The following is a 20,596-nucleotide window of genomic DNA, read 5'->3' on the forward strand; positions in this document are numbered from 1 at the left end:
AACCAAAATACTCAGAGCCCAGGTGACGAGCAGACACTTCCCTTGTAGGCAGACCTGCGTAGGAAGCCACATAAGCCAAAGGTAATTTTTGAGCACAGAATTGGGACTAAGAAAGTAGATGAAGCAATGGACTGAAGTACCCGAGGCCCACCACCTGCCGTCCCCACAGCCCTCCCTGCCTGTCTGAGGGATATCTTTGCGTTGTTATCAACCAGTCTTTGGCTGGTGGGCCTCTCTCCCCCTTTCTCTCTTCTGATGGACGGGTTCCTTCCTGATCGAGTAGTCACCCAATTAGGACATGGTCAAAGCATTCAGGTCTGGAAACCTGTCTGATTCCTTCAGACAAACTTTCCCCTTCATCCTTAGTGAATTTTCAAGGGAAAATCTCATTTTCTTCATGAACAAGTTCTTAGGAGATCTTTGTAATAATAGAAATTGATCTTAGGATCTTCTCCCTACTACCTCTCTGCTGTTTTCTATGAACTTTTAGAATTCCAAGTGGACTTATTTCCAGGGGATGGGTTTAGGGGAAGGCAGCCCCCTGAAGGTGGACACATGTTCGCCCAGCTGGCCGACAGGCAGCTCACTCCGGTTTCTGACTGCCACAGACTCTAAGGGTTGGAGCTGGGGAAAGGTGCCTGATGCCTTTCTGATGTTTTTTCAGAAAACACACATACACACAAAAACAGGTTATGGTTTCACCAGGAGAAGATGGGGCGCCATGGGCTGAGGCCTCGACCAGTGCCACCAGCATGTGGTTTAGCAACGGTTCCCATCAGATTTAGGCACTTGGCTGTCTGCCAAGCGTGGGTGTGAGAGATGTGAGATTTCTTTTTCCCCCGAACTTTGTTTGAAGGCAAAGGAAGTTGTATCACAGGTTGCTAACCCATTTGACCCCCCAAACCAGAAATTATATACAAAATGTCTAAATTCATATATAAAATGTCCACACCTGAAATTTTACCAGCTCTGTAGACAAATGCAAAATATTGTGTTGCCCCAGTTTCTCTCTCACTCCACACCTGACTTAAAGCGAAGATTTAGCGTCCACCTCCGGCAGCCCGGGTTCATCGACTCCAAGGTGGCAGCTCTGACATGTCGACGTGTCCACCGCAACCACTACCTCAACAGGCCCCAAGGCAGCACGCTAATGAGCTGAGGGTGTTACCTGTCTAATTTCAGAAATGGGTCAAGTTTAAGAGAGACTTTGATAATTTCAAGACTCAATGTATTCCCTGGGAAATGAAGATCAAGGACATTGAAAGTGAGTATTTCGGTGCCACTGCTTTTAGCTGGCTCGCTGAAGGGTTTTTCAAGGGCTGGGATTGTGTTCTTGACCATCTGATTAGGTGATTTTGTAGGCCCTGTTGTATTGGGGGAAAGAATGCAGTTTTGACTAGCTAGACGAAGATTTAAATTGTGTTTCTTCACTTTCGGATTGCGGGAGGTCAGGCAGATCCGTCCAGCCCCATGGAGTCTCGGGTTATTTATCCAGAAACAGAAAACGCTGCTCAGGATGTCTGTTCCGCTAACTGATGTGATCACTGGATCCATCACACACAAAAAGTGCTCGGTAGCCTTAACTTCATCCTCCTGAAACACTTAAATCCCACCATTTCTCTCCCTGCAGGCCACTTTGGTTCTTCAGTGGCATCATATTTCATCTTTCTCCGATGGATGTATGGCGTTAACCTTGTCCTTTTTGGCTTAATATTTGGTCTAGTCATAATCCCAGAGGTAAGAAAAGAATTCCATATGTCTTTAGATAGTATTGAGGCTTATCATGACCACAGTCTTCATTTATATTAAATACTCTCTGTTTTACAAATAATCAGTCATTCATTTTTTTTTTTTTTGCAATTTTTATTAATTTATTTTTGTTACAGATGTTTCTCCCCCCCACCCTCAGACACCGGCATTCATTTAAAATTCTATATTCACATCAATTGCCCAGATAGCTCAGTTAAAAAAAAAGGGAGGTACTCACCAGTTTTGCTCAGTGGTTAGAACATCAGCCTATGGACCAGAGAGTCCCAGGTTCAGTTCCCGCTAAGGGGACGTACCTCAGTTGCAGTTTGTACCCGGCCCCAGTTGGGGTTGTGTGGGTGGCAGCCACATCGATGTTTCTCTCTTCCTCCCTTCCTCCCTCCTACCCCCACCCCCGCTCTATCTGAAGATAAATGAAAAAAAAAAAAAAAAAAAAAAAGGTCCTAAGGTGAGGATAAAAAATAAAAGGAACCAAAATACTTGTGTTTCTGAATTAAGAGGTGGACCCTACATTGTTCTAGCTCTCATTTTACTTTAAGATCAGTGGAGAATTAATATCTCAGTGAGTTTTTTCTCATTTACCCTGAAAAAAGAAAAAAGAGGGATATAATGCATTATATCATAACTTATTACCCCAAAACATTGGAATTGAGTAGCACTCCTCACTGTTCTTTTAAATATAATCCTATCGTGCATATAGATGTAGATCATTGCCTATAAATGGGCAACTGAGAGACAAAAAAAGAATGAGTGACTCGTGCAAAGTTACACAGTAAATTTGTGGTGAGTGAGACCCCAGGTCCTCAGAGTGTTGGCCTAGAGTCTCTTCAACGGCGCCTCTGGTCCAGTGCCCTGAACACACGAGTTGCTCTAGTCCTGCCTGAGCTGTCTGATGCCAGGGCTGGGGGCACAGTGGATTGACTTCAGAAACTCGTGGTCACTGTCTGTCTGCATTTAGTATTTTCTTCCTTCCAGGTTTATTAATGGGATCTATGACAGTTGACTGATTCCTATTTTATTATAAATGGCTCCATGAGTATAGGGAGTCAATTCTATCTGTAGTCACATCCTTGGGCAACTTTTTGCACATCTGTTTTTTTGTTTGATTTTTGGTACGTGCCCCTAGCGGGAACTGAACCCAGGACTTTCTGGTTTGCAGGCCGATGTTCCAACCGCTGAGCCAAACCAGCCACCTGTTTTTTAAAGAAATTCAAAGGACTTCCACATAGTGTGAATTATACCAGATTAGTGGAAGAAGCTGATGGTGTATTATAATAGCACTTGGTAGCAAAGAAATGTTACATGATTTATAAATCCACTGAATTCTTCTACATAACTTAAAAAGTACACTGACAAATATGTCATTAACTAGTCTTTATACTCCTTTATATACATACCTGGGAATCAGGGTTATGAGTCCACTTAGTTGTACACATATCCTTGAGCCAGTATCACTCTCCCGCCTAGAGACAAGGTTTTAACCCTCCTAGCAGGTGTGTACAAATGCTCTTCCAAGACCACTTCTCCCGAGGGGACAACATTGTCAGAAGCCAACAAGAAGTTTCACTTCTTCCCTCCACAGCCAAGGAAGTGTCAGTTTTCCCCAGAAGCCACAGGGGAAATTTGCCTTCACAGAGCCTTTGCTTTCTTCCTGGAAGTTTTTGATTCCAAATGAAGGTGTTTCCATAAGGGATCACATTAAAATGCTGTAGGCCTTTGAGACATCGCTGGCATTTTGCTATACAGTGGCTCAGAAAGGCAGTCATTTTGAGAAGTTGAATAATGTTAAGGACACTGAGTTTTTTTCTAATAAGAAACATTAAATTTGCCTTGACTGATGTTGCTCAGTGGCTAGAGCGCTGGCCCTTACACTGAAGGGTCCCAGGTTTGATTCCCTGGCAAGGGCACTACCTGGGTTCCAGGTTCAATCCCCAGTGGGAGGCAACCAATGGCTATGTCTCTCTCACATCGATGTTTCTCTTTCTCCCCCTCCCTCCCTTCCACTTTCTCTAAAAATCAATGGAAAAAATATCCTCCAATGAGGATTAACAACAAAAAGAAACATTAACTATTATGTAATTATTGTAAGTTAGTATAATTTCTAAATATTTCATATGAAGGGAGATATTTGTTTGAAACAATGGAAACTTAGTGATGGGTGTATTCCAAGGAAGCAGCCACAACTGGAACTGTCCAGGCAAAAGCACTTGATTGGATGTGATTGGGAAAGTCATATAGGAACGGGGGTGGGGGGTGGGGGGGGGGTGCTGAAGCTGGCTGGAATGAAGAGCCCAAAGATGAATTAATTAAGAGCCTGATACAAACCTCAGTCCCAGGTCAGAGCATTACCAATGGGAATGGATTAAAAGAAAGGAATTAGAGAAAAGTAGAACAGTTTGGATAACAGCAGTTGAGGATGTCGGGGCCCAAGGGTTTTCAGCCTAAGCCTGATGATCAGATAGATATTCCCATAGCCGATGGATGTCTTAAGGCTAACCGTGATGGATCAGAGGGTCTGAGAATAAGAATACCCTTGGTGCTCAAATGTTAGACAACTTTGAAAGAATTTCTCCTCATACTTATATTCCTTTGCCACAAATTATTAATATAATTGGAATGGAATTAGACAGCTCTGAATGCTCCCATGAATCTTGTTCAGTTTTAATGATCATTGCCTGCAGAGCTCAGAATGCCTGCACGATCCCTGGGGAAGTCATGTTGCAGAAGCTGGCTGTCAAGGCCCTACTGGATGACAAGTTCATGTACTTCTTGTCTCCGCATTGGCTGATTGTGAAAATCATGTGTGGAGTTTTAGAAAATTAATACTAGATCCTAAGTCAATTGAACGTGACTCTCCAAGCCTGGTCATGGCATTGTCATTTTAAAAGCTCGTGTGGTAGACATACACCTAAGATTGTTCCCAAAGATCACCTCCTCCTGGTGTCTAGTCCATCAACAAACCCCTCCCTTTGAGTAGAGGCTAAACTAGTGACCTGCTTTTAATAGACTCTAACCAAAGGCTGTCACTTACATGATTAGGTTATAAGAGACTGCGCCTTTCATCTTGCTGGCATTCTCTTTCGATCCCCTTCTTGACTTGCATGCGGTGATGAAGCAACCTGCCGGGTTGAAGAGGCCCACCTGTCCAGGAACTGAGTGTGGCCTTCAGCCAGCCAGCAAGGAAACGAGGCCCTCAGTCCAACAACCCATGGGGAACTGAAACTCGCCAACAAGCACATGAGTGCATGTAGAATTAGATCTGTCCCCAGCCAGACCTTCAGATGAGACCCCCAACCCTGGAAGACACCTTGACCGCAGCCTGTGAGTGACCCTGAGCAGAGGACCCAGCTAAGCCACACCCAGATTCCCAACCCTCAGAAACATGAAGATACAAATGTGGTTGTTTTAAATTTCTAAGTGTTAGAGTACTTGGTTATACAACATTACATGACTCATACAACTCCCCAGGTGATTCTAATATGCAGCCAGGGTTGATAATTGCTCTTATACTTTAATTAATTAAATTAAACAATTTTTCAAAATGCCTTATAAGCTCTGCTCTAGGGATCATGTACACAGCATTCAGTCAGTAAGCCTCATATTGATACTTCCTCAAAAATAACTATTAAAATATTTCAGGTATATGGAAAGAAATAAAGAACAAACCTATTTGCCTACCACTAAATTCAAAAATAAAAATAAAATTATATATACACTAAAGTCCTCTTTCTTCCAGTTGTATTACCTACATAACCCTCACATGTAACTACTCTCCTGAACTTTCCATTCAAGTCATATATTTTAATGTATTGGCTTAAAGTCAAATAGTTTCTTTTATTTATTTATTTATTTATTTACTTATTTACTTATTTATTTACTTGGGTGGGGGACAGAGAAAGATATATCAATTTGTTGTTCCACTTATTTATGCATTTATTGGTTGCTTCTTGTATGTGCCCTGACCAGGATTGAACCCACGACCTTGACATACATATCAGGACAATGCTCTAACAAACCTAGCTATCCAGCCAGGGCTAGTTTTTTGTTTGTTAAACTCACTTGTGTATCTGAAGTTATATCCCCTTTTGCACTACAGCATAATTTTTTTCAGTCTCTCATTTATATCAAAGTTTTGTCTCTCAGTTGTTTTATTAAAGAAACAATTTTGGATTTGTTGATTTCTTCTGTGTCTCTTTTTAATTCAGGTTTTCTTGAGACCTAATTTACATACTGTAAAATTTACTCTTTTAAGATGTATAGTTCAATGAGTCAGGACAAATATATACAATCAGGTAGCTATTGCCACATTTAAGATATAGAATATTTCCATCACCCCAAAAATTCCCTTGTGCTTCCTTTACAAGCAAACTCCTCTCCTTGTCTCCAGCCCTCAACAAGCAATGATCTGATTTTTGTCCTGAAAGTTTTGCCTTCTACAGAATAGTATATAAATTAAATCATGCAGTATGTAGTTTTTTTGTGGGGGTCTGGCCTCTTTCACTTAGCACAATGTCTTTGAGATTCATCCATGCTGTTGCATGTTAGCAATAGTTTGTTCCTTTATTGCTGAGTAATATTCCACTGTATGGATATACCATGGTTTAGAATATGGATATACCATATTCACCAGTTGTGGACATTTGGGTTGTTCCCAATTGGGGCTATTATGAATAAATCTACTGTAAATTGTCATATTTAGTGCTTTGTCTTATGTATCTTTATTTTCTATGTCATTAATTTTTACTCCTATTATTTCTTTCCTGTTGTTTGCATTTGTATTAGTTATCTATGGCTGTGTAACAAAAATACCCCAAATGTTTTTGCTGAAAACAAGCATTTATTATCTCACATTTTCCAATAAGCATATACATTTAAAAACAAACTAAAGAGATATATGGAATTACCTAAAAATTGTGAACATAATAAAAACAAAAGCAATATTACATTAAATAGTGAAATACTAGAGCCTGTTTTACTGAAAATCAAGAGCAGCATGGTATGCTCCATCCCATTACCTTTCAACATGATATTGAAATTTTTACCTAACATAGTACATCAAGAAAATTAAAATCCTGCATTTTGTAGAAAAAATATAAAACTACTTTAGCTTGCAAGTGATATTATTGTATACCAGAAAAAAATCTGAATGAGCCTACTGAAAGTTACTTGAATTAATGGAAGAGCATATTGAGATGGCTGGATCATTTTAAATAAATATCAACGGCATTTCTATATTCTCAATATCCAGTTTGAAATAAAATTTAAAATTCTTACACTCACAATAGTAGTAAACTTATGAAATAGCTAGTAATAAATTTAACGAATTAGAATATTTCTGTGAGGAACATTATAAAGCATTACAGGACAAAAATACAACTAAATAAACAAAAAGACACATTCTTGGAAGTATAAACTTAATATCATGAAAAAGTCAATCTTTTTCAAATCAATATGTAAATTTAATATAATTCTAATTTTTTATAATTAATGATATGAATACAAGCATTATGTAAATGTATAATAATAGAATTACATACTCATGAAGAACTAAGATTAATGTTCAACAATAAGGACTTGTTAACTAAGCTTATGTACATACATGTTATTAGATATCCTGAAGTCATTTTATTTTGAGAATACCATATGACATAAGGAACTGAACATAAAAATAATATTAAGCTAAATAACCAGACTGAAATATATATGACAGTCAGAAACAACTGAAAGGAAACACATGAGTATCTAACAGTCATTATTTTGGGGATGAGGAGGTGATAAGTAGTTTTTAAATGCTTTTCTGTACTTTTTCACATTTTCTACCATGAGTGTGTGTTACTTTTATTTTTTATTTTTATTAATTAATTAATTAATTAATTAATTTTTATCCTCACCCGAGGACACCTTTGCATTTATCTTCAGATAGAGCAGGAGGGAGAAAGGGAGGAAGAAAGAGAGAGAAACCTCAACATGAGAGAGACACAGCGACTGGTTGCCACCCACACGACCCCGAACCTGGGCCTCTCTGGTCTGCAGACCGACGCTCTAACCACTGAGCAAAACCAGCCAGGGCAAGTGTGTGTTACTTTTAAAATCGGGAAGTGATGAATGTTATTTGAGGAAGAAAATGGGTGTGTCCTGTTCTGAGACAGAAAGTCTTCAACCTGTGTGTCTATGTCTTCTCTACATGTACTTGTGTTGGTGTCCCTACACAGGTACTGATGGGCATGCCCTATGGAAGTATACCAAGAAAGACAGTGCCTCGGGCTGAGGAAGAACAAGCCATGGATTTTTCCGTCCTTTGGGATTTTGAGGTACCGTCGCCAGCATGCCAATGCATTTCCATTTTGTGATGGTGAGGTCTAAAGATTGCATGGATACGTGAGACATGTCACACTTAATTATTGAAAAATCAGTGCTTTAATCAAATGAAATTCCAGCACTATGCAAAATGAGTCAGCCAGCTATGTCCTCCTCAGTCCTCTTCATAGGTTCTTCCTCCCAGGCACACATTCTGATGGGCATGTGTCCCCATGAGAACACTGCTCCCCTCACTCTGCTAGATCAGTGTAAGCTGATCTTACAGTATGGTTTTCTCTCCCGGTACCCACAGGAAGATCGCCAAGTTGCTACTCCAGTTTTTCCCCAAGTGTCACATGATATCTTCAAGTGAATGTCCTACCGCTCCTCGAATTCCAACATGTATTCAACCAAATCCACGTCTTTTTCCCATCTCCTTTAATGAAACCATGGTTCATCCAATCAATCAAGTCTGAAACCTGGAGGTCATGCTACACTTCTCCCTCTTACCCACCACCACTCCCCACATTTGACCCATCACTAAGTCTGAGCCTATCCTAAACAGTTCTTGAATTGGCCCCTTTTCTCCATCTCTATTACCTCTCCTTTGAATAGTGCCCACGACACTAAGACCACTGTCAGAATCTTCTACCTCTGCTCCCTGCCTTGGCTTGGCTTCTACAACCTCCATTCCCTCTGCTTCCAGAGTGATCTTTCTAAAGTGCAAAGCTGCCCCTGCCACTTAACTACCTCTAATATTCACTTATTCCCACTCCCAAATGGAAAAAAAATCCAGTGTTCTGAGTTGGGTTTACAAAAACTGTTCATGACCTGGTTGCTTTCTACTCTTGAGTCCCTTGTGTATCTAAGACCTCATACTATCTCCCAGTATCATCAAGTTTGGGACAAGGAAGTCCCTGGATGCATCACACACTTTTGGTGCCCCCCTGCCTTGCTCAGGGTCCTTTGCTTAGGGTCCTATGCTCAGGGTAAGAATTTGGAGCTATTTTTACTTGTGCACACAGACACACACACATACACACACACACACACCCCTTATCCCTAGTTTTATCCCAAATGGTAGCAACACTCTGCTCTCTGTCCTATATCTCTTGGCGCTCTGTATAGTAGAGAAATAGAGACAATAAAAAAGGAAAGAAGGGGAGATATGGAGACATGGGTAGACCTGGGAGCAACTGGGAGAAGTGAAGGGAAAAACACCTCTTCCTCCCCCCACTAGACTCCCGCTAGCCCCCGAGAAAGACGTGCCTGGTAGAATGGAAGTGTGTGGTGGCTGCGCCATGCGTACACACGCAGAGCATTTGGATTTGCTGTCCCACAGGGCTACATGAAGTATTCTGCTCTCTTCTATGGCTACTACAATGACCAGAGGACCATCGGGTGGCTGAGGTACAGATTGCCCATGGCTTACTTTATGGTGGGGGTCAGCGTGTTCGGCTATAGCCTGATGATTGTCATTAGATCGTAAGTATGGCCATCTTATTTACAGGCTTTTAATTTTCTTCATACAAACATCCCACTCCCATGGCTACTGTGTGACTACTTACCTTCTTGTGGGGGATTTAAAGAGGAAAAGCAAATACAGATTGTCATACGTGGTATAAGTGACAAACAGTAATGTGGGAAGGTCTGTGAAATGGGATAGACACCCTCTAGATGAAGCTGAGAACTGCCAGCCATGCTAAAATTCTGGGGCGTAGCACTTTAGACAAAAGAGGAGCATGTGCAAAGGCCCTGAGGTAGGAAATACTCTAGTGAGTTCCAGAAACTGTCCACTGTGGGTTGCATGGTATCTGGTAAGGTAAGACTAGAAATTTTTGCCTGTTTTTGCTACTCCCAGAGCTCAGCTTTCTCAGAAAAACTCTATACCTCTAGCTTGCATGTGAGAACCCAGCCCAGTACTTATGATGGTATAAACTGTGTAAGCCTAAATGAACATATGTGGCTCTGATTAACCTTGGTATCCTCATTGGTCCCAACTTTCCCTGTCTCTGTGGTCAGAAATGGGTTTGGTTCTTAATTGTGTCTTAATTGGGTCTTTGTTTCTTAATGCATACTCTAAAAAAAATTGGCCCACCCCATGAATTGCCTTATTCTAAGTCGGGGGACCCCAATCAGCAAAGCCTGGTGCAGGGTGGGGTGGCGCAGTCGCCTGTATACACCTGACCACCCCTCTGTCAGAGGAACAGGGGTAGCTGTCTGCCGGAGAGGAGTAGAGCACCCCAAAGCTTGGGTAGACCCCTGACAGGGAAAGTGCTGCTGTTCACGAGAACCTGCCCAGCACGCAACAGTGACCGCAAGGTGCTATTGGCTGCCCGCTCTCTCAAGCACAGGAAAAAGAAAAAGGAGACAGGCTTGGTTGTTTGTTTGTTTTTAAATATGTTTTAATTGATTTTTTTTAAAGAGAGAGGAAGGGAGAGAGAAATAGAAGCATCAAGGTGAGAACGATCAATCGGCTGCCTCCTGCACGCCCTCTCCCAGGGATCAAGCCCACAACCTGGGCGTGTGCCCTGACTGGGAATTGAACCAGGACCTCTTAGTCCATGGGACGACACTCAATCCACTGAGCCACACAGACCAGGCATGCTTGGTTTCATTCTTAGCCTCATGTGGTTACATTTTCCCCTGCTCTTATCTCAGATAAGTATAAGGATATGGAAAGTTTCCCTGATGAACCAAAGAGCTAACTAAGCCAACCAAGCCCCTGGAACAGCAAATTCCCAAAACCAACATGTGAGACAGAGTTTGGGAGGCACACACTCCTCCCCCCACCCCCCAACACACACACACTGTTTCTGATAGAGACCCTGCTCAGATGTGGTGATTCCCACAGAGCTGACCTCCGGAGAGAATGCCACAAAGAGAGGCTGAGGATAGGTAGGCGGAAGTGCGTGGGTAACAAGTCTGGTCCAAACTGCTTTCAACCAAACTTACTTAAGAAAAGGATGTGCATGTTACCTGGGTACAGTACCAACTGCCTCAAGGCTTGTTGGATTTTATATCAGAAAAAATAAATTTTCTATTGAAGAAAATAGATAAATTAGAAAGGGATGTCTCTCTGTGAGAATAAAGAGTTCTGAAACATTTGTAGGCAAATCAAGCCACAGGACGTCAGACATCAGGGTAGAAAACACGGTTAAGTGTCCTGTAGCCTACAGGTTTCTTGTTACACAGCTGACACTGTACCTGCTCACAGTGGGCTCTGGACTGGGGGGCAAGTGCCCCAAATCTGTCTTGGCCCATGTCCCTGAGTGGTTCATTCCCTTTATTGGATGTCTGCTACCTGTGCCCAAGATTGGCTCGGGCCAAGGTTCCGTGGGGCTGACGCAGCAAAAATAGGGCAGAAATAATAACAGTGCTGTGCACCCTGCAGCATGGCCAGCAACACCCAGGGCAGCACCAGCGAGGGGGAGAGTGATAACTTCACGTTCAGCTTCAAGATGTTCACCAGCTGGGACTACCTGATCGGGAACTCAGAGACGGCCGACAACAAATATGCCTCCATCACCACCAGCTTCAAGGTAGACACCCAGGGCAGTTCCCACTTCCTGGGGGCACTTTGGGTGCCTCCAGTCATTGGGAGACTTCTCCCAGCTGAGTCATGGGAAATAAGATCGCCAAGTAGCCCTCACCGGTTTGTCTCAGCGGTTGGAGAATCGGCCCACGGACCAAAGTTTCACAGGTTTGATTCCAGTCAAAGGCATGTACCTGGGTTTGCAGGTTCATTCCCGGCCCCGGTTGGGGGAGTCATGCAGGAGGCAACCAACTGATGTGTGTCTCACATCGATGTTTCTCTCTCTCCCTCCCGCCCTTCCTCCCTTCCACTCTCTCTAAAAATCCATGGAAAAAATATTCTCGGGTGAAGATTAACAAAATAAAATTTAAAAAAAAAAAAATAGAACTATTTTTAAAAATTACCAAGTAATCTGTGGCAAGAACTTTACCAGAAGCAAGAGCCCAGCTTTCAAGCCTCCAACAAAACATGCTCACAGCTGGTACCTAACATCTGTTTCGTAATATTTCAGAGAATCATGGATGTTGGGGCCTGGTTCTGCCTGTTTCCTTGTGATAGTGTTTTCTGCTCTGGGACATGAAAGAATGCATTTGGGGTAGATGTTCTTAACATTTTACACATGTTTGAATCACCTAAGGAGATTTAAAAATCTTTTCAGTCCCACCCCCAGAGATTCTGGTGTGATTGGTGTGGGATGGGGTCCTGGCATTGTATTTTTATTTTATTATTATTATTATTATTATTTGTATTCCTTGCCAGAGGATATTTTTTCCATTGATTTCAGAGAGAATGGAAAGAAGGGGAGGAGGAGGAGAGAGAGCGAGATGAATTGGTTGCCTCTTGCTCACACCCCTACCAGGGCCAGGGATTGAACCCGCAACCCAGGTATGTGTCCTGACCGGAAATCAAACCCACAGTCCTTCAGTGCATGGGCTGACGCTCTAACCACTGAGCAACACAGGCCAGGGCCTGGCATTAGATTTTCTAAAAGGCTCCTCAAGTGATGAGAACACCCAGAAAGAGTTGAGAGCCCTGGTTTGGGAGTGTAGGAATAAAGGAATCAATTGTGTGCACAACTCCACACTTAAATTATCTCATTAACTGGTTCACAAGGGGGCTGTGAGATGAACTACACATCTCTCCTTAGTTTACAATGCAAAACAAACCGGAGGGTCACCAAATTAACGAAAGCGGAAGCTGTCATGCTGAAGCACTGCACGTCTTGTTTTTTCCTCCATGACCAGAAAAACATTCCATTATTGATAGTAGAATATTTCTCCTGTCTGATCAGTCAGACTTTTCCCTCCGGACCTGGCAGAAGTCAGATGTATGACACAACTGTGCTGGGTTTTCCTGTCTTCTTCTGTCTCCTCTCTCCAGGCCCTTCCTGCTGCCTGGATGCCTGCAGATGGCAGGTACACCCACCAGGGGCAGACTTGGGCTCAGCACATCACTTACATGGGTTTCCTGAGCCCCAGGGTCCTGTCAGCTTGGCAGTGGGTGGAGCAGGCAGCTGACTGGGTCCTGTCCCCCTTCTTCTCACAGCAGTGGGGAGCCTGTGATGGAGCATCCCAGGACTGGGTAGGGGTCAACAGGGCCTTTGTCTCTTCCCCCTGGCCTACCAGACAGAGACAAAAAAGGTCAATGCCTATGAAGCACTTTGAACATCTGGGACAGGCTTCTCCTCTGAGTCTATTAAAAACCAAGATAATACATTTACATATCAGGGCATGTGTTGTGAGAACTATATGTGTTAATGTATATTAACTGCCTGAGGGGTTAGTTAAACCTGAGGGGTTAGTTAAACACAGTAACTGTTCATTGATTGCCAAAATCTTCTTCCAGGTACTTTTGTATCTAAGAGACTTCATTTTTCATCTTGGTCTGCCATATACTAATTGTGTCTTTATTATAGTTATGGGTACAGGAGAAAAAGTTAATAATTTCAAATCTATTGTATTTTTATACACTAGCAGCAAACAACTAGAAAATAATTTTAAATTCCACTTATAATAACATTACATAAATTATAAAAATTCCTAAGAATAGATTTAACGAAAAAAATAAAGATTGCTACACTAAAAGTACAAAAAATTGCTGGAAGAGATTAAGAAACTCTAAATAAATGGAAAGATGTACCATGCTCATGGATTAGAACAGGAGTCACCAAACTATGGCCCAGTATCTAAATCCAGCCTGTTACCTATCTTTGTAAATAAGATTGTATTGAAACAAAGCCATGCCCATATATTATAGCTTCTCTGTGGTTGCTTTCATGCTGCAATGGTGGAACTGAGTGGTTATAAGAGACACCAAATGGCCTGCAAAGCCAAAAAGGTTGACTTTCTGGCTTTTTATAGAAAACGTTTGGCAAGAACTTGTTTTTATAGGAAAAGCCAGCCTCTGGATTAGAAGACTCAATGATAAGAATAAATTTTAATCTATTTGGTCTATAGATTTAAAACAATCCCACTCAGTTACTGAAATTTCTCTGATCTTTAGTATCTGTGATCTGGGTAATAACAGAAATTATGCTATTGGTTTGTTGTTGGGATTAAGAGGGAAAATGCATGGGAAGTGTTTAGTACCACATCTGGTACATAGTAATTATATGGTTTTGTCACTATATGGACCAGAATAACAGTAATAACAAAATATGTTTTCTTAAAGGAAAGAACTAATTTCTTCATAGGGCAACAGTGCTTTATATTATTTCATTTATGAAAATACAGTCATCTCAGGAACCCAACAATGGTCCCTGGCCTTACGTCATTTATATCTCATTTTCACACATTAAGGAATCAATAGTGGACGAACAAGAAAGTAACAAAGAAGAAAACATCCACTTGACCAGATTTCTCCGTGTCCTGGCCAACTTCCTCATCATCTGCTGTTTGTGTGGGAGTGGGTACCTCATTTACTTTGTGGTGAAGCGATCCCAGGAATTCTCCAAAATGCAGAACGTCAGCTGGTATGAAAGGAATGAGGTAAAGAGGGCATCTCTGTGGAAGTGAAATAAGGGCAAATGCTAAAATTACCTGGTTCCTGTGCCATTCCGCTGAAGACTTGTTTTAAAAAGTGAAATTAGCCCTGGCTGGTTTGGCTCAGTGGTTGGAGCGTCAGCCTGTGGTCCAGGGAGACCTGGGTTCAGTTCCCACTGGGGGCATGTGCCTCGGTTACAGTTTGTCCCCGGCCATGGTTGGGTCGTATGGTTGGCAACCACTCGATGTGTCCCTTTCGCATCGATGTTTTTTTCTCTCTCTCCCCCTCTCTCTCTCTCTCTCTCCCTCCCACTCTATCCGAACAAAAAACGAAAAAATGTCCTCGGGTGAGGATAAAAAAAAAAAAAAAAAGAAAAGTGAAATGACATCTCTTTCTAGTCCGGTAGTACAAACGTCTTGAACCAAGAGTCGCCCATTATTAGGCTTCTGTAGCTAGATAGAGCTGGATTTAATTAGCATGTCAGTCAGGACAGCCTTCAACACCAGCCACGAACAGGTGGTCCTTTCCCACAGCTCCACAGGGCCATCTGTCATAAATCACGTGTTTCTTCATGCGTGGCTGCGATTCCACACTCCCCTTTCTATTCCATTGGTCTACTTGTCTATTCCTGCACTAATAACACACACATAAACTATGGCTTTATAGTATGTCTTGATAGCTGGTAGAGTGATTTTTCTCATTGAGATCCACAATAAACACATTAAAGTTTCATTGTGACTATATTGAATCCATAAATATTTGGGGGAAATCTGTGGTAGTTGGCAAAATGGCTGCAAAGTCCTCCCATCCTTGTCTGCACATTTCTTTGCAATGTGATTTTCTAGCTTCTCGCATGAAGAGGTGGAATCTGCTTCCCCGTCCCTTGAATCCAGCTGGGTTTGGCCATGTAACTTGCTTTAGCCAAAGGGACAGTAACCATCATGATACTAGCAGACTTGAAAAGTGCTTGTGCATTGGAACTTGCTCTCTTGGGAACCCTGAGACCTCCATGATTTAAACAATCCCAGGCTAGACTGCTGAATGGTGAGATTCCCGGCCCAGTTATCTCATCACCCCAGGTTATAGCCAGTCAACCACCAGACATGTGAATGAAGCCACCAACCTTCAGCTGACCATAGATTCATGAATTAATCCAGATGAGACCAGCAAAAGAACCACCTAGCGAAGCCCAGAAACAAATACTGACCATCAGAATCATAAGCTAAGTAAATTTAATAATAAGAAAAAAATCTGTCACTCCCACAAAGCAAGGAAGGCTAGGGAAAAAAAAAAAAATGAAACTGGTAGGACAAATAGAATGCACAAAATTAGATAGATTTAAATCTAAATATATCAGTGGTTACAGTAAATGTAAACTGAATTAAAGCTACAGTTTAAAGGCAATCATGATCAGATTGAATTTTTTTTTTTTTTTTTAATCCTCATCCGAGGACATTTTTCCATTTTTTGTACAGACAGAGTGGGAGGGAGAGAGAGGAAGAGAGAGAGAGGGAAACATCGATGTGAAAGGGACACATCGAGTGGCTGCCACCCGCACGACCAACCAGGGTCGGGGACAAACTGCAACCGAGGTACATGCCCTTAGCGGGAACCAAACCCGGGCCTCTCTGGACCGCAGGCGGACACTCTAACCGCTGAGCCAAACCAGCCAGGGCAGATTGAATTTTTTTTAAAGTACATGCTATTTGCAATTAACTCATCTAAAACATCAAGTCACTAAGCTATGTGGGGGTACAAAAGATGCCCAAGATGGATTCTGCTCCTTAAGTGGATTACAGTTTCCTTAGGAAGCAGGCTTGACCAGAATAAACCAAAGCACAAACAGCAGTAGACAGGAATGACGTGATCAGGATTTGGGGGCAAAGGCAGGAATTAGGCTGAGCATCAGACAAACAATGTAAAGAAAGGCAGCGGTGGGAGGTTCTCTAGGTGGGAAGGACTAAGCACATATACAGGTGTGAGGTGATGAGAAGCCAAGCCAATAGTCAGTGTGAGAGACTGGGGGAGTCAGGACCAGCCCAGAAATATTGACCAACCTACAATTTGGTCAGCAGCTCAAGAATTTACCCTCCCCTGGGTGAGCAGTTTGAGTTGCAGAGAGAATGTTCTACTGCGGTCAGGTTCAGTCACAGAGTCAGGATTCTCCCTAACTTGGAGGTGAAATTGAGTGTTTCCCACCTCCCAGGTTCTGGGCGAGTAGATGTGTGCTTATTGTCTCTTCTGATGCTCACAGCAAGGACTGTCAGGACTGTGTTACACATGAAGACAGAAGGAGCTCAGAGAAGTTAGGTAACTTTTCCTAAATTACCAAACCAGCAAGTAATAGAGCCGGGCTCAGGCTCAGAGAGCTGACTCCAAAAGCCACGCTCTCAACCACAGTTCCCTTGTGTGAGCTGAGCTTCCTGACTTCCGGTCTCCTGAGATGGGGTGTTAACTAGTTCACAACTTTACAGAACGCCGAGTAGTGTCCCATAGGTTGTTAATTCATTTACTTCTCAAAGAATTTGCTTTTTTATCAATATCAATAGCAACAATCACGGTAGCAGCCAGTGGCAGAGCAATTATGACGCGTGACACATATGCTGTCTGCTCAGGGCGTGTTGGCGCCTTCGCCAGGGTCACACAGCAAGTTGGCGACCCCAGGGTATCTCCAGAGGCAGAGGGGGGGACAACAAGGAGAGGGAGCTGCATGGCCCTGGGGGTGCAGAGATGGTGGCCAACCAAGTGATGCTGATGAGGCTTTGCTGATCTCTCAGGTTGAAATCGTGATGTCCCTGCTTGGGATGTTTTGTCCCCCTCTGTTTGAAACGATCGCTGCCCTGGAGAATTACCACCCACGCATTGGGCTGAAGTGGCAGCTGGGACGTATCTTCGCTCTCTTCCTGGGGAACCTGTACACATTTCTCTTGGCTCTGATGGATGACGTCCACCTCAAGGTAAAGACCACAAACTCCCCCCAGTCCCTGGTGCCCACCAAATTAACTTTTTAAAAATAGAATACTCTCCTAATGTATGAATCATATTACTTAAATACATTTTGCAAAGTTCAGAAAAGTAAAATGAAGAGAAAATATCCTCAGGATCTGACCCAAAGATAACCACTGTTACGCCCTGGCTGGTTTGGCTCAGCGGTTAGAGCGTCGGCCTGCGGTACAGAGACAACCACTGTTACCATTTGGCTGCAATTCTGTGCTGTTTCCCTTCGGTTGTCTTTTTTCACGTCATACATGTGTCAATTGGAAGCTTAATGTCTTATCTGCAGCCTGTCCCGTACTGTTTCACAGCTGCCGTAGGGTTACCAGCTGAGTAAGTGTCCACTGAGATGACATGTCATGATCGACCAGATGGTTATGGAGCACCCACTGTGCCAGGCCTCAGGGCACAGCAGAAAGCCATTCATTTCTGCATGCGTCAGTGGGGGCAAGCCCAGGGCAGCACTGCAGGGCACAGGAGGGGCTCCAGACCCGCCCCCCAGGGCATCTTAGCAGAGATGGGGGAGAGCAGAGAGACCAGCTGGTGCAGGATGGCTGAACAACAGAGTCAAGGGGAAAAAGAGAAAAATGAAATTGGGGGAGGCCCAGATGATGAGGCTCCTCTTCCTTACCCCTCTCTCCTTGTTACTGAGCTGCATGAACCTTTCCCCTGAGGTTAACAGGGAAGCTAGAAGAAGGTTCTAAGCATGGCAATGATTGGATCTGGCCCTTGCCCACCGCCCCATCCTCGTCTCTGGCTTCCCTCTTCCCTCTCGCTCCAGTGGCTGTTCTACCCTCCTAACGCTCACATTTCCTCCGCAGGGCAAACGTCTCTCTCCAGCCTTCCTCCCATGTTTGACTAGTTGACTAATCTCCCTGAGGTTTAGGCTCAGATGTCTTTGCCTCCAGGAAGTCTTCTCTGGCCCCCGTTGTCCGAAGTGAATTTCCTTGATCCCCAGAGAAAATTTCCCATCGCTCTTATCACTCTATTCTGTAATTGTCTGTTCATCTCTGTCACTTACAAGACTGTGAACTTCCAGAGGAATGGTCCAGCTCTCTTGTTCACTCCTGTGTAACCACAGCCTTACACGTCCGTAAGAGACCCTGAATAAATTATTCTCAAAAGAATGAATGTTTGGATGGATGGATGGATGGATGGATGGATGGATGGATGGAAGGATAGGTGGATGGATGGAAGGATGGGTGGATGGATGGAAGATAATAACTTCTTGGAAAAGACCCAAGGACTTCAGCCAGTTGCCCCTCTTCTGTTTAGATTTGGGGGACCCTGTTGCGGGTGGGGCAGAGGTGAAGTGGTAAGGATGGGCCCGTGCTGGCTTTAATTGTTGTTCCTGTGGAAACAGTTGGGCCGTTCCTGGTTCCTTCCAACCCCGCATCTCCATCTTTTGTTCCAGCTTTCTAATGAAGAGACAATAAAGAACATTACTCACTGGACTCTGTTTAACTATTACAACTCCTCGGGTTGGAACGAGAGTGTCCCCCGGCCACCCCTGCACCCTGCCGACGTGCCCCGGGGCTCCTGCTGGGAGACGGCTGTGGGCATTGTGAGTAGCTGTGCTCTCCCGAAAAGGGCATCCCTGTCCTCAGTCCTCGGTCCTCTCTTCTTGATGTTTCCATTTTAAGCCACCAAAATGTCCAGCCAGTATTTCTTAGGGAAGTTCCACTTTTTTACTTCCCCATTTTTTTTCAATATTTCATATATTTCTCTATATGCTTCATTCATTAATCTAATTTTTTACTTTATTTAGAGTTTTACTGTAGATTTTCCTAAAAGCCCAAGGTTCTCCACCTGGAAATCATAAATACTCCTAAAAATTGGATTCAGGACTTTGTGCGTATATGCATCTGCGCATTTTCCTGTAAAGAGAAAATTAATGTTTTTCATTAGAGTCTCAGAAATGAACAACTACCATTTCCCCGTATCCCCCTTTACCACCGTTCCTGTAACTTGCACAGGGAGGACTTCACAGCCTAGTTTCTTGGCCTTCACAGGCAGCAACGCCAAGTTCACAGGCAACACAGGGGTCAGCAGCCTTCTCTTCCTCAAGTCCATCTCTTTGCATGAGGCTTCTTTCATCAGCAACCCCACTGAAATGCAGATTTTATTATCTTTCCGTGTGTTCCCTGAAGAATCCACTCACACAGAGCATCAAACAAGAGTGTTTTTTGTTTTGTTTTGTTTTTTATCCTCACCAGAGGACATCTTTGCATTTATCCTCAGACAGAGCAGGAGGGAGAGAGGGAGGAAGAGAGAGAGAGAAACATGGACGTGAGAGAGACACATCGAGTGGCTGCCACCCACACGACCCCAACCAGGGCCAGGGACAAACTGCAACTGAGGCACGTGCCCCTAGCGGGAACCGAACCCGGGTCTCTCTGGAATGCAGGCCGACACTCTAATCGCTGAGCCAAACCGGCCAGGGCCCGAGTCTTAAAGGTTGTAATGACATCTGATAGTCTATTAAATTTTTCTTTTTTTTTTAAATTGTTGAAAGTATTACAGATGCCCCCCCTTTATTCCCGCTTCCACCCCCCTATTCTTTAAATCTATCAAAAAATATATATAAAGAGCAACACATATATACTTTACAAAGAACAGTTTTTGTTTATTCCTCTTCTGCTATGTGCTTCTGTGAAAAATCTACATTATTTTCTCTATATAACATGAAAATCCAATTAGCAGGCGATAAAGAAAGCCTGCTGTTTTCCCCAGTGACAAGGATCAGATTCGGTCCTAGCTGGGGCAGCTGGTATTTCAGAGCAGGTGCAGAAAGTGAGCAGTGAGCCTTCAGATCCTATATCTGTGCAGTGGTGCTGATAACTACCGGGCACGGGGCATTGCCAGCGCACCGGGCATTGCCAGCGTACCAGGCAACTCGCACACGTAATCACTAAGCTTCCCATTAACCCTGCAAGGTTAATATTACCAACTTCAAGAGGTTCAGAGACTATTCCAAAGCAATACAATTATAGAGCTGAGACCTATAAGAGAATTTTTCAA

At 43.2% G+C, this 20,596-nt stretch overlaps 1 protein-coding gene across 1 annotated transcript in view; it reads left to right on the top strand.

Moving 5' to 3' along the window:
• The window catches only part of TMC2 (transmembrane channel like 2), a 60,373-nt gene that overhangs the window by 20,305 nt on the left and 19,472 nt on the right, over nt 1-20,596 (top strand). Inside the window, exons 6-13 of the mRNA XM_036245499.1 lie at nt 1,183-1,264; nt 1,631-1,737; nt 7,980-8,078; nt 9,407-9,549; nt 11,459-11,606; nt 14,398-14,586; nt 17,359-17,538; nt 18,990-19,139. Coding sequence (XP_036101392.1) covers nt 1,183-1,264; nt 1,631-1,737; nt 7,980-8,078; nt 9,407-9,549; nt 11,459-11,606; nt 14,398-14,586; nt 17,359-17,538; nt 18,990-19,139 — 1,098 coding nt within the window. The remainder of the gene's footprint in view (nt 1-1,182; nt 1,265-1,630; nt 1,738-7,979; nt 8,079-9,406; nt 9,550-11,458; nt 11,607-14,397; nt 14,587-17,358; nt 17,539-18,989; nt 19,140-20,596) is intronic.

The sequence above is a fragment of the Molossus molossus genome, unplaced genomic scaffold (assembly GCF_014108415.1).
Source record: "Molossus molossus isolate mMolMol1 unplaced genomic scaffold, mMolMol1.p scaffold_m16_p_6, whole genome shotgun sequence".
Classification (NCBI taxonomy): Eukaryota; Metazoa; Chordata; class Mammalia; order Chiroptera; family Molossidae; genus Molossus; species Molossus molossus.